General features: G+C 49.5%; 1 protein-coding gene across 8 annotated transcripts in view; it reads left to right on the forward strand.

Annotated features, from left to right (window-relative positions):
• The window catches only part of PPFIBP2 (PPFIA binding protein 2), a 142,821-nt gene that overhangs the window by 114,874 nt on the left and 15,412 nt on the right, over nt 1-12,535 (forward strand). For all 8 annotated transcript variants that reach the window (XM_029207209.1, XM_029207213.1, XM_029207206.1 and 5 more), the window contains 6 exons: nt 2,453-2,514; nt 3,602-3,677; nt 4,677-4,780; nt 6,665-6,732; nt 8,293-8,350; nt 9,282-9,323. In XM_029207209.1, coding sequence (XP_029063042.1) covers nt 2,453-2,514; nt 3,602-3,677; nt 4,677-4,780; nt 6,665-6,732; nt 8,293-8,350; nt 9,282-9,323 — 410 coding nt within the window. The remainder of the gene's footprint in view (nt 1-2,452; nt 2,515-3,601; nt 3,678-4,676; nt 4,781-6,664; nt 6,733-8,292; nt 8,351-9,281; nt 9,324-12,535) is intronic.

Here is a 12,535-nt window from a genome sequence, read left to right on the forward strand (position 1 = left end):
AAGTGGGCATGTGTGTCTCTGGGTGTGTGTACTGCTGTGTGAGGAGGCATGAAATGTGCACGTACGTGTGTGTGTGTGTGTTCGTGTGTGCACGCATGGGCCTATAAAGCCCAGCTCTGTTGTGGAATCATTACCGTGAACCCCTCCCCTGTTTGGAGGACTCAGTGGAATCATCACCGTGAACCCCTCCCCTGTTCGGAGGACTCTGGAATCATTACCATGAACCCCTCCCCTGTTCGGAGGACTCGGCTCTGAAACCTTTTCTCAGATGCACTCTGACCATTGAAGCTCTCTGTGCAGCTACCTCTGGAGCTTTTACTCTTTCCCTTAATTGAAAGGACTTGTCTTTGTGTCATCACCAAAGAAGAGGCTTTAGCAATTCACTCAGTCGTTGAATGGAGCCCTGCCTGCTACTCACATAAGAGCCTGAGGTTACAGAAACAGATTCGTTATTTCCCATCCTTTGGATCTCGACTTAAATGTTACCTCTCAGGAAGACCTTTCCTGGCCACCCTACCTCAACTAGGTGCCCCCATTTTTCTCAAACTCAGCACTCTTTTTTTCTTTCATAGTACTTATTGTAATTGATCAGTGTTGTATTTTGTGAGGTCTTATATAGACTGTCATCCTCCTTCTGGGGCAGTGACTGTGTCTCTCTTATTTGAGACCATATCCACAGAGCTTCACATGGCATTCAGCCCATGGCTCCTAAGAAATATTTATTGAATAAGTGAAAGGATGGTGAATGGTCCCTGAGGAGTTCAAGTCTTGCTGATTAAAAATAGAGGTTAAATCCTCAAGTATTCTTAAGACGTATTTGATATTTACAGCTATTTGCCTTATATACGAAATGATCACACACCCTCCAGCTTCTCCTCTGGCCCCCGGGCTGCAGAGCAGTGCTGGGGAGCCCTGTGAATTCGCCCCACTACAGTTGCAGCTGGGCCTCGGCACCGACACCACTTAGCTTGGATCACTGGTGGGGGTGGGGAAGCTATGCAGCCCTGAAACAACGGCTTAGGCGGGAGGAGGAAATTAGTGACCCATGTGCTCATCCCTCCGCCAGCCTTTCTCTTGTCTTCTCAAGCCACTGAGTATGTCACCTACTTGCCATGGCTTAATGTGGAGGCCGGAGACCCCTGAGATACTCTAGACTGTCTGTGATGCTAAACTTGCATAAAGAACTCCCCAGGCCCTGACTTGTGGGCCAGGCAGCCTTCCCCTGCACTCCGTGCTTCCCCACAGGCCTCGCCTTCCAGGCCCCACCGCATTCCATCACCGGGCACCTCCTGGAGCTGATGCTCGGGGCCTTGCTCTGGCTGCGGCCTGCCCAAGGCATCAAGGTTTGCCAGTCTTCGTCTGGAGCTTACTGCCCTCCCCTCCACAGACTGGGTTGCCAAGCTGATCTCTAGCCGCCAAGAGCCTAAGATAGTGAACGGCACTCTGCACCTCTCTCTGAAGCTGAATCCCTACAACTAGTTACACAAAGTCCTAAATCCATTCTTCCTATTCTTGCCGGATGTAGCAAGCATCCCGAAAGGAGATGGGGTGACTATACATATTTTTGTCCCCTTGTCTGCTGTATTTCTCTTACGTAGACATCCCTGTTCTCTGTAGTACCCAATTTGGGGACGGGTATAGGGCTTTGCTTGGAAAAACTAGCTATGTGTTAATTCTTAGACCTCCACATATTGGGCAGAAAGACCCCCAGCTCCTTTAGGCTTTAGCCTTTGACCTGGCTCTCCAGACTAGTTTGGGAAGAATTCGAGAGAGTCTCTTGGGTCCAAGGTGAGAGAAGGCAATGTGTTGTCCACCACAGACTGACAAAGATCCCTTGGCCCATAGAGAAATTCTGTAGGCTTATGGTGAACTAAGATTGCTTTCCTTAACAGTAGAGTTTGTTTTAACATACTTATAGATCCAGCTAAACACTGTTAGTCAATTCCGACTGTGACCTTCTAAATTGAGCCAAGTACCTGACTCTTTTTTACATAGTCATTCTTTCCCTGTCTCTGTTCAGCTATAGACTTCCTTTTTTTTCTCATTTTAAATTCTCTTCTGCTACAATCCATGGGACAGTGTGATTCTCTCTAAAACTAGTTAGCAGCCCAGGTACATGCCTGCTCAAGTCATAGAGGATAAATGTCTGTTTCCTTGTGGGATGTCAGTTGTGAAAGATTTGGGGGTTCCTCTGTGCCACCCTTGAATAAATGGCATTTTGGTTTTTCCCCACAAATGTCTCTAAAGAGAAGACAAAATAGTAGGTTCATTCGTTTAATAGTCCAACAAATATGTACCAAGACTGACTCTACGCCAGACACCATCATGGGCTCTTTAAAGAAGTAGGGAGCCACGTGTAACTTATTCATATGGAAAGTCTTAGCATCTTAGCAGGTGGGAATAGTTGTCTGCACTTACGTAAATAATTCCTCCTATACCTAAATTCTTTTAGACCAAGAAATCCAACGTCTGAAAATGGGGATGGAAACTTTGCTTGTTGCCAATGAAGATAAGGTAAGATGGCCATGGAGCGGCCCTGCCCTTTCCCTCCTGACATTCCTGGTTCTGTTTGGTCCTATTAGTCTCTGATATTTTGGACAGGGCTGTGCCCATCAGACCACCGACTCAGGGAAGTGTCGGGAGAATGGCCTCTGCCTCCTAGACACGTGGCTCAGCCACCTGTTTTTGGCTTTGATGCCTGGGAGCTTTGCCTAAATGGCATCTCCCAAAGGCAGAATAAAGCCATTCCTGTTCATGCAGGTGTAGGGAAAAAATACCACTGAGGTTGCTGCCAGTATCACAGCTACTGCTCAGACTACTAGCAAAACTCAAGAACGGTTCACCAGTCTCCCACGCTCATGATCTGGTGATGGACCCATCGTAACTAGTGATGCTTAATCATAAAATAGCCACCCCCATAACTAGAGAGTACCTGTCTGGCGAAAACATCAGCTCTAAGGATCACTACCCTGCATTTTACAGACGAGGAAACACACTCAAAGTGCTAATGTAGGTTTGCCCAAGGTCAGGTAACAGTAGATAGCAGAGCCAGGGTCATACCCAAGTTTATCTAGCTCTGAAATCTGTGTGGCCTCCCCAAGTCCCCAGCCTTTGCTGAAAGAAATGATCTCCTCTGGGAATTTCCTCTATTGCATAAGGAATCTCAGCCTCGGAGTAAGTGAGAGTTTTGAGAGAAATACGACAGCTTTATTTTAGTCTTTTTTTTTTTTCACGTAGCTCCAGAGGACAATACTCGGACCAGGAGGCAGATTTCAATGGCTATGTCAGGAGGGTAGGGAGACAGTGAGTTTCCTGCTTCGGGAAATGTTTGAGCCCCTCGAAGGCTATATCAAACAGGGATTGTTTTATGACTAGAGATTGGACTCATAGCCTTCAGGTAGAGGCAAGAGTGCTTACCGCTACTCAGGAGGTAGACCACTGAGAACCCAGGGCCTGGACACTGTGTTTCCCTTTGGAATATTCTATGGGTTCCACATAGCATTTCTTCTCAGTGTGCCCAGAACATAGCCAGGGCCCCCAGATGAAATCACCAGGTGCCAGTGGTGTTGTTTACATAGACGTCTGTCTTGTCCTGTGACAGGACCGTCGGATAGAGGAGCTTACTGGGCTGTTAAACCAGTACCGAAGGGTGAAGGAGATCGTGATGGCGACTCAAGGTAAGAGCAAGGGGGAGCTTTGCCATTTTCTCCCCCACATATTCCATCTCTACGGTGTTAAATCCAGGGGCAGACCTGCCAGAAGAGTCCTCATCTTCGTTTGGAGAAATGCTCTGCTGGAGAACGGAGCTGGTTAGACTGCCCTGGGTGGGGGGACACTGGTAGCTGTTGCTTGCCAGAAGTTGTGGCAAATGGCAGAGTCAGTTCAGAGCTTCCAGGAGCTACCCAGATCGCCAAGGAAAGACAGCCTTCAACTCGAGCCATTGGCGATCCCTACCCTTGGAAGATCTACGCATCTGCCCAGGACACCTCTTAGAGGCAGTGAGCGCAGTCAAACCTGGATCCGAAGGCAGCTTAATACCCTCGTTGGGGATTAGAGCCTCCCCACCTCCTGGAGAATCTAAAAGCTTCCCCAGCAGACGCCAGGACACTTGGGGAGCCTTCTTTGAGTTGCCGGGTACCTGGGTTCCCGTAGGAAGTCACAGGGCAGTGAGAGCTGTTTGTGTTGCCCTGAAGAATCTTCTGAATCACACTTTTAATGTCCCTTTATGTTTTTCTTTGTCCTTTTTTTATATAAATTTATTTATTTTTGGCTGCGTTGGGTCTTCATTGCTGCACGTGGGCTTTCTCTAGTTGCGGCGAGCGGGGGCTACTCTTCGTTGCGGTGCGCGGGCTCCTCATTGCAGTGGCTTCTCTTGTTGCGGAGCACGGGCTCTAGGCACACAGGCTTCAGTAGTTGTGGCTCGCAGGCTCTAGAGCGCAGGCTCAGTAGTTGTGGTGCACAGGCTTAGTTGCTCCGTGGCACGTGGGATCTTCCCAGACCAGGGCTCGAACCTGTGTCCCCTGCATTGGCGGGCGGATTCCTAACCACTGCGCCACCAGGGAAGTCCCTCTTTGTCCTTAATGAAGGAGAAACAACGTTAGGATTTTGTGGTACAATTATAGGTTTCTAAACAAGTCACGTGGTAGTAATTATCTCTTCTGCGTTAATGCTTCCAGGGCCTTCCGAAAGAACTCTCTCAATCAATGAGGAAGAACTGGAGGGAGGTTTCAGAAACTGGAACACTGCAAATAAAGGCCCTGAAGAACTTTTTAAACCAGAGGTACTGTGTTTCCGGTCATGATGTGGGGTTTCAGCAGGCCCCAGGAGCTTACCCTGGGCCTGGGGGAGGATCTAATCAGGTACCAGTCAGATACGTCTCAGGTGTAAATCTTGACAGGTAGAAAAAATTAAATCAATGGAGTTAGCCCCCGAGGCCTTGGGAAGAGCACTGAGGCTGGGGAGCAGTCAGGGCCTGTGTTCCCGTTGGGAGGGACAGCATAGTGGATACTGGACTTCCCAGGATAGAAATTTTCTTTTTTAACTGGTTTCCTTGCTTATTTTTGCCTTTCCTCTCTGGACTATAAGCCTAGACCAAAGGTGTTCTTTGTTTTATTTACCACTGTCTCTCCAGGATCTGCAGTGATGCCTGGTACCCAGTAGGATTCAACAGATATTTGTTTAATGAATGAATGAATGCATATTGCTCATTTGGAGGGATAGCTGAACTTTTGAAGTGATACATTCCTATTTCACAGACAACGTCCCGCCCCTATAACCAGCATACAGATTTCCTTTTTTCTTGTTTAAAATTTGATCCAGTTCTATAAACCTCTCTGGACTTAGTCTAGATACATGTAGGCAAATTAACTCATAGATACAGATCTCAGATGAAGAAGGGGTTTCAGCCCAGGATCCAAAAGGTTCTTGAAACTCCAGAACAGTCACAATAAAAAGGATCTTAGCGGTCCAACTCAACCCTTTTAATTAAGGGAGGAGCAAAAGTGTCACCCGGTGGCCCAGTTATGTAGTCAGAGCAGGCATCCCAGATTGCTGGCAATGATAGCAGTAACTGATGGCCAGTACCTCTGGGTGGTCCCTGCGATGAGCACTGCACGTGACTCACCTCATTTACTCCTCATGACCCCTTTGGGATTCTTCTTTTATTGTGTTGCAGCTGAGGCTCAGAGAAGGTAAGTAATCTGCTCTAGGTCACCCAGCAAGTAGATGGCAGAACTTGGACTTGAACACAAAAGCCCAGGTGTTTAACAACTTACATACTATGATGCCCGGGTTCTTTCTATGGTAGACCAAAAAGTTACTGGGATCTAGAGAATAGAGGCAGCCCTTGCAGACGGGAAAGACATCAAATTGTGTCCTTATCTTCCACCAGATTAGCTCACGTTCATTCCACCCTTGATACTCTTGCCTTTCTGGCCTCCTTGCTAAGCTCATTCTCATTTCTCAAGATTCAGCTCAAGTGTTCTCCCCTCTGAAGCCTTCCTAACCTTCCCACCAAAAGGAGGATCCTCTCCCTCCCCTTTATCCCCATATTATATTATAGGTATTGGTATCAGAGGGACATGTTGCATTGCTCTTTCATCCTAATTAACTTACCTGACTCCCTGATGTGGGCAGTGCTTGCCCCACACCCAGCACAGGGCCTGGCAGGCAGTAGATGTTGCTCGTGTTTGTTGATTGACTATATGAATTACAGAGTTGCTTATTGCCAGCAGAAATCGACTCCAGCTGACCTTTGCCAACAAGGAATGTTTTTAAGAGGGGGTGCAGTGGCTCACTGAATGAAAGGAAAAGCTGAAGAACCAAGCTCAGAAAAGGCAGGGGCAGCCAGGGATTCAGGTCTCAGGACTGACTTGTCAGGACTCTACTGCTAGAATGTGAACTTAGGCCCTGGAAGGAGAGGCAAGTTGGCCAAGGTTGTTCAGTATACCTTCCTCCTTGTCTACAGCCATACCACCCTGAACGCACCTGATCTTTTCCAGTATGTCTTCCTTTTTGGCATCTTAAAAAAGCAAGGCATTGGAATTGATGTAGCCACCAGGGGTGAAGATGTAACTCCCCAAGAGCAATTGTCCAAAAAAGGGGAAAGGATGGTGGGTAGTCTCCAAAAAGTATCTGTCCAGTGACTCTTCCATTTCTGGTGCAGGTATCTCCAAGAGGTAGCTCTCCCACGGCAGGACCACCCCCGCTACCGCAGAAATCACTGGAAACCAGGTAGGAGGCCCAAGCACCTCCGTGGAGCCACTGTGCTCTCAGGCCCCTCTCGGGGCTCCAGATGTGGCAGTGAGCACAGCCACCATGTCCTGAGCACAGCTGTCCTCCCTTTTGGCCCCAGCAGTGGTCACAAGGGCCAAAATGCTGGAGCAGTCATGAACCTTGCCTACCTGCCCTGGCCACAGAGGGCCTTCCCTTCCCACAGGCTGAAGGTCCGGGTCGTTGTCACTGAGAAAAGATTTGGCCAGGGGTTGGGGCCTCAGAGAAGAGGCGGCTGCACCTCATCTGTGCCCCCTAGTGGTTCTTCAGAGCATCTTGTGAGGTGTGCCTGTCATTCCCGTCAGCCCCTCTGGAACGTCCTTCCTGCTCTCAGGGAATCTAGCCCTGTGACAATCGACATTCTCCAGGGAGGACCATTTCTCCTCACAGGGAAGTTGGTCCAGTTGCTTTGGGGAAGCTTCACATGGCAATGAGCTTATCACGGGCTGGCCTGTGGGGTCACTTCACTGCCACCTGACTGATTCCCTCGAAAATGAACCTATTTCCAGTTCCCTACATCAGCTCTTTAGAACACATTTCCAAGTTATGGGGATCTGGAGCTTTACTGCCGAGCGCAGGCTGCCTTTCAGTCAAGGTATCTGGGGAAGACAGCCGCAAGCGTGGCGGGAGCTTCCCCAGAAGGGCACTGAGACTTCAGAGGTCTGAAGCCTGTGCACTCTGACCCCCAGTTTCCAGAAAGCCATTGTTCCCTGAGCCTTTAGCCTCAGAGGAAAACAGCAGCGTCAAGGAGGGCCACTGGCCAGTCCTTAGTTTTGCAGAAGAAATTTGGTTGATGAGTTCACTCAGAAGTCGGCACTGAGTGACTCACACTGACCAGACTCACAAGAGACGAATGTACTAACAGATGCTGATTTATTCATATGAACTGAGAAATATTACTGCCCAGGAGAATTGACACAAGGTAACCCTGTTGCCTCTTCTCTATCCAGTTGGTGCCCTTCTCTGCAAAACAGCCCCGGAGAAAGCAAATTCCTCTGAGCAGACTGCTCAGGGCATACAGAGACAGAGCAGAGGGTTGAAGGATCCTAGCAGGTGACGCTTTGGAGCTGTGGCTGATGTGCTCATCTCCACTCCAAGGTGGCACCACCTCCCTCGCTGGATTACTGTCAGACTCACAGACAAGGCAGTATTGGCTTTTGACTCCACAGACGCTGGCCTTCTTTTATGACCACACAACAGCCAGCTCCCACCGATGCCACTGAATTGAGTGTATTCGGGGTTTTTGAGGAATGCCAAGGACTTTTGATTTGGATTTCGGTGATGCTCTCATGCCCTCACCAAGACATTGTCAGACCAGGCCATCCCCAAAGTGGGCCGTTCTCATCTTACGTGTAATGGTTATGATGAGAGGGTGTTTTGTTTTGTTTTTTTCCTGTCCTTGACCCTAAGCCCAAGATAGACTACCAGTTAAACATTTGAAGTGTCCTCTACACGAATGATACCACGTACCTCCTTCTCCAGTTACTGTTTCCTTATCGACTTTCTTTTGTGTTTTCCCAGGGCTCAGAAAAAACTCTCCTGTAGTCTCGAAGACCTGAGAAGTGAATCCGTGGATAAGGTCAGCCCATCAGTCTATCCATAAAGATGCCTGAGTTACTTCTTTGTGCCCAGCACAGTGCTGGGATACACAGGCTGGGTGCTGTCCCTACCTCGTGGAAGCTTTTATCAAGTTTGCTGGGCAGGCAGGAATTACAGGAACATTCTGAGAAAATGTTCAGGTGTGGTGTGGCCTAAGACATCCTAGAGGCAGGGCAAGTCAGGACACGCTACCTAGAGCTGGTGAGAGAAGACGCTGAGGTGGGCATGGGCAGGGGAAACGGTGCGGAGTAGGAGGGAGTAAGGTCAGAGCCACGAGTCAGATGGAGCCAGAGGACATCTCGAATCCGGGCCCTGTTTCTCCAGGGCACTTGGGAGTGTTGCACAGATTTTGAATGAGGACATAATGTGGATAAAGGAGACCCCGGGGGTGGGTTATGGGATAAAGTAGATTGGAGAGGAAGCTTTTTAAAGAGTCTAGAAAGGCATGTGAGGAGGGCTTTGTGGCCCCTCACCAGGTGGGTAACCCCCATGCTGAAGGGGGAGGGTCGCAGGCCCTTGAGCAGCAAGGTCATTGAAGATGCAGGGGTCCTGCCCTATAGACAACCTTCAGTGACCTTGCCGCATAGATCCCTCGATGTCCAGCAGTACGCCAGACTCCCTGGTGATACAGTAGAAAACCAGGAAGGATGGAGCTGGCAGTGGCTTTGCTCCCACGATCACATGCCTCTCGCTCCCCCAGTCAGATTGCTGGCAGCTGCCCGGGGACATGTGTCCATGAGGTCGGACAGTGACCTGTGTTTCCTCCACGGATGGTGATGATCTGACATAAAGACGGGGAGGGAGGGGTAAGCCTGTCAGGTTCAGGCAGGCAGGTGGCCCTGAGTTGCTGTTGTGACTAACGCAGTTCTCCTTTTCTCCACATAACTGAAATCCTCCTTGCCATCCCATAGTGCGTCGGTGGGAACCAGCTGTCCCCAGTGGTAGAACCCAAGGTACATTAACCGCATGTCCCTTTCGTCTATGTGAGCTTGTGCTGTTTGCCAGAGGCTTTTCACTTAGCAAGTTACAGCTCTGGTAACCTTACGATATGTTAACCGTAAGGGGTATCAGGGTGACAGGAACGACGAAACTTCCTCTCCTGTTTTCTTTCTGTGTGCACCCAGCTGGATCCTGTGCTTTCATCTCTATTATCTGTGGGATAGGATTTCTTATCATCTCCTCCATCTTATAGGCTCTGATAATTCCTCTTTGACAAGGCAAAGTAGATCTGATCTCTGGGAAGGGGGATATTATGATCTCAGCACACAAGTAGAGGAATATGACAGCTCTCATCCTTTCTGCGCTGATAAGTCATGATTAAAAAACCCAGGAGCACTTCCCTGGTGGCACAGTGGTTAAGAATCCGCCTGCCAATGGAGGGGACACGGGTCCGAGAAGATCCCACATGCCGCGGAGCAGCTAAGTCCGTGCGCCACAACTACTGAGCCTGCGCTCTAGAGCCCGCGAGCCACAACTACTGAGCCCACGAGCCACGACTGCTGAGGCTCACGCACCTAGAGCCTGTGCTCTGCAACAAGAGAAGCCACTGCAATGAGAAGCCCATGCACCGCAATGAAGAGTAGCCCCCGCTCGCCGCAACTAGAGAAAGCCCGAGCACAGCAACGAAGACCCAACGCAGCCAAAGATAAATAAATAATTAAAACAAAAAACCCAGGAGCACACTCAGTCTCAGGTGCAAGGATCCTTCTGTAGCGTCCCCTCACATGGGTGTCTGGCCCTTGCGCTCTGTGACTAAGAGCTCATGACATTGTAAGACACCCCCCGTGTTCTCTTCCAGCTCTGTCTGTTAGATCCATCTCTGGGCTTCCCTAGAAGGAGCATCCGCAGATCGGCTCTCGCTGTGGAGTCCGTGGAGTGAGTCAGTCTCCCCTGCTCCTCACAGCTCTAGAATTGGAGTCCCTCAGCCCCTCTCCGAGTTACCATCTTCTCATGTGCACAGGGCACAAGCCCTTAAAGTTCCTATTCTGTCACCTTAGGATGAGCACTTGGTCCTCGCTGCGTGCTCTGCGTCGTGCCCTGGGCCACACTTGAGCCTGATATTGTCGATGGGGTCTGCCCCATGCACGCCTCGCTCCAGGGACTGATGTCGTGGTTACTGCTGTCGCTCCAGACCCTGGGCAAAGGATAATTCTCTGCGCCTCTGTGCCTCTGTTTAGTTCTGTCCTCGTGTGCCAGGCCAGAGGCAGGAATTGTTATTCTTTATTTAGAAACAATAAAACTGAGGTTCTGAGGGCTTAAAGAGAGTGAGGGTTTGGCCCGAGTCGGTCTGACTCACAGCCTGGGGTCTTCCCGCTCAGGTGTGCTACCTCTGTGCTGTTTTAGGGCAGCTGGGTCATCAGCCACATCTGCTGCTCCTTGCCTGAGATTTCCATCCCCCACCCCTATAACCAGGGTTATTCTTCTCAGAGACTGCAGGTGCAGAACCGGCCTTAAGCATTTCTGTTTCCTCTGTGTCGTGTGCTGAAGTTGCACCCCTTTCTCCAGCAGTGAGTCCTTCCTTCCTAGCTTCTCTTCTTGGCTGAGCAGAGCTGAGAGAGAGCCCTTTCCGTTGCCCTTGGTTCCTTTCGTCGTCTTTCTCACAGGTCTCGGCCGCCTTTGAAGCCTGCCTTACAGGAGGCTCTCCCCTCTTTATATCTCAGTTCCTCAGCGACCTCCCAAGGCAGCCCACATGGGAGGCCTTGGTTGTCTCTGCCCTGTCTTAGGGAGGCCTGTGTGATGATGCAACAGGAGATCTGTTCCTGAGCCCTCCCCACTCCCACATCTCCTGTACAATACGGAGCTGGGAGACACGCCCTTCAGTTCTCGAAACTTTTTGAATTCTGCCTTCCCCACCATCAGTGGTTCCCGGGCCTGACTGTGCATCAGAGTAATCTGAGATTCATTTTAAAAACACAGACTCCCGGGGTGCCCTGCCAGAGGGGCTGGTTCATGGGTGCGGTTGGGACCTGGGAATTTATATTTACAAGCGTCCCAGGTGATTATGAAGCAGCCCTTGCATGGGCTAGTATTTGGAAACTGTTGGTCTTGACCACAGGTCTGATCAGGTTCAGCCTGTACCTCATGGGTCATCATGAATTTAAAAATTGTGTGGTCTCCATCTCTAAAGGTTCCACTTATGTTCACTTCACCAGCCAGTTCCTTCAGAATCCCTTGAAAATTTAGCCCACTATTCTCGTATCTCTCCTTTCTGAGATGATTTATAGAGGATTAGTATTCAATGTTCAATGACTGAATTGGATTTCAAACAATTTCCAGGACGTGCCTTTATAAGCAAACTGAATTCAGAAATTTATTGGGCACTTGGCTTTTAACTAAATGAAACTTCAAAAGATGTCACCGCTGGGGACTTCCCTAGTGGCGCAGTGGTTAAGAATCTGCCTGCCAATGCAGGGGACACGGGTTAGAGCCCTGGTCCGGGAAGATCCCACATGGCACGGAGCAACTAAGCCCATGCGCCACAGCTACTGTAGCCTGCGTGCCTAGAGCCCGTGCTCAGCAACAAAGAGAGGCCACCGCAATGAGAAGCCCATGCACCGCAACAAAGAGTAGCCCTCGCTCGCGGCAACTAGAGAAAGCCTGCACACAGCAATGAAGACCCAACACAGCCAAATAAATAAATAAATTTACAACAAAAAAAAGATGTTACCGTCACTGAAGTCTCCCATTACTTTTCTGACTTGTCAGTTCTGAAATCGGTTTTGTCTTTCTTCTTTTCTACTTTTCTTCTGGGTCCGGTTAAGTGATCCACAGTTGATTACCTTGGTAACGTTGCTTTGATTTCTCTTTTCTTTTCACTCAAATGCATTCCTCTGTGTTTCCCTCAGGTTTGTGGACGTAGGGCCCATTAAATCCTTCTTGACCAAACAAGTGCCATTCTTCTTCCCCTTTAAATCAACTTGTTTCTTTGGGACCCTTTCTGTGGCTGGGGTCCGAGCACGGGGCCCACTGCACTGGGGATGAACCTCATGCAGACTGTGGTCCTAAGTTCCTGGGGAGCTCTGTGCTGGCATGTAGCCCTCTGGCCCGCTTCTGCTCACACCTCCCCCCGAGTGTGTGCTTACCGTCTTGCTTCACCTTAACCTGGTATTTTTCAAAATAACTATCATCGTAATATATAAGTAATAGATGATATTATATATTCTAA

This window comes from Monodon monoceros, unplaced genomic scaffold (genome assembly GCF_005190385.1).
Source record: "Monodon monoceros isolate NGI ecotype Baffin Bay Population unplaced genomic scaffold, NGI_Narwhal_1 Super_Scaffold_7, whole genome shotgun sequence".
Classification (NCBI taxonomy): Eukaryota; Metazoa; Chordata; class Mammalia; order Artiodactyla; family Monodontidae; genus Monodon; species Monodon monoceros.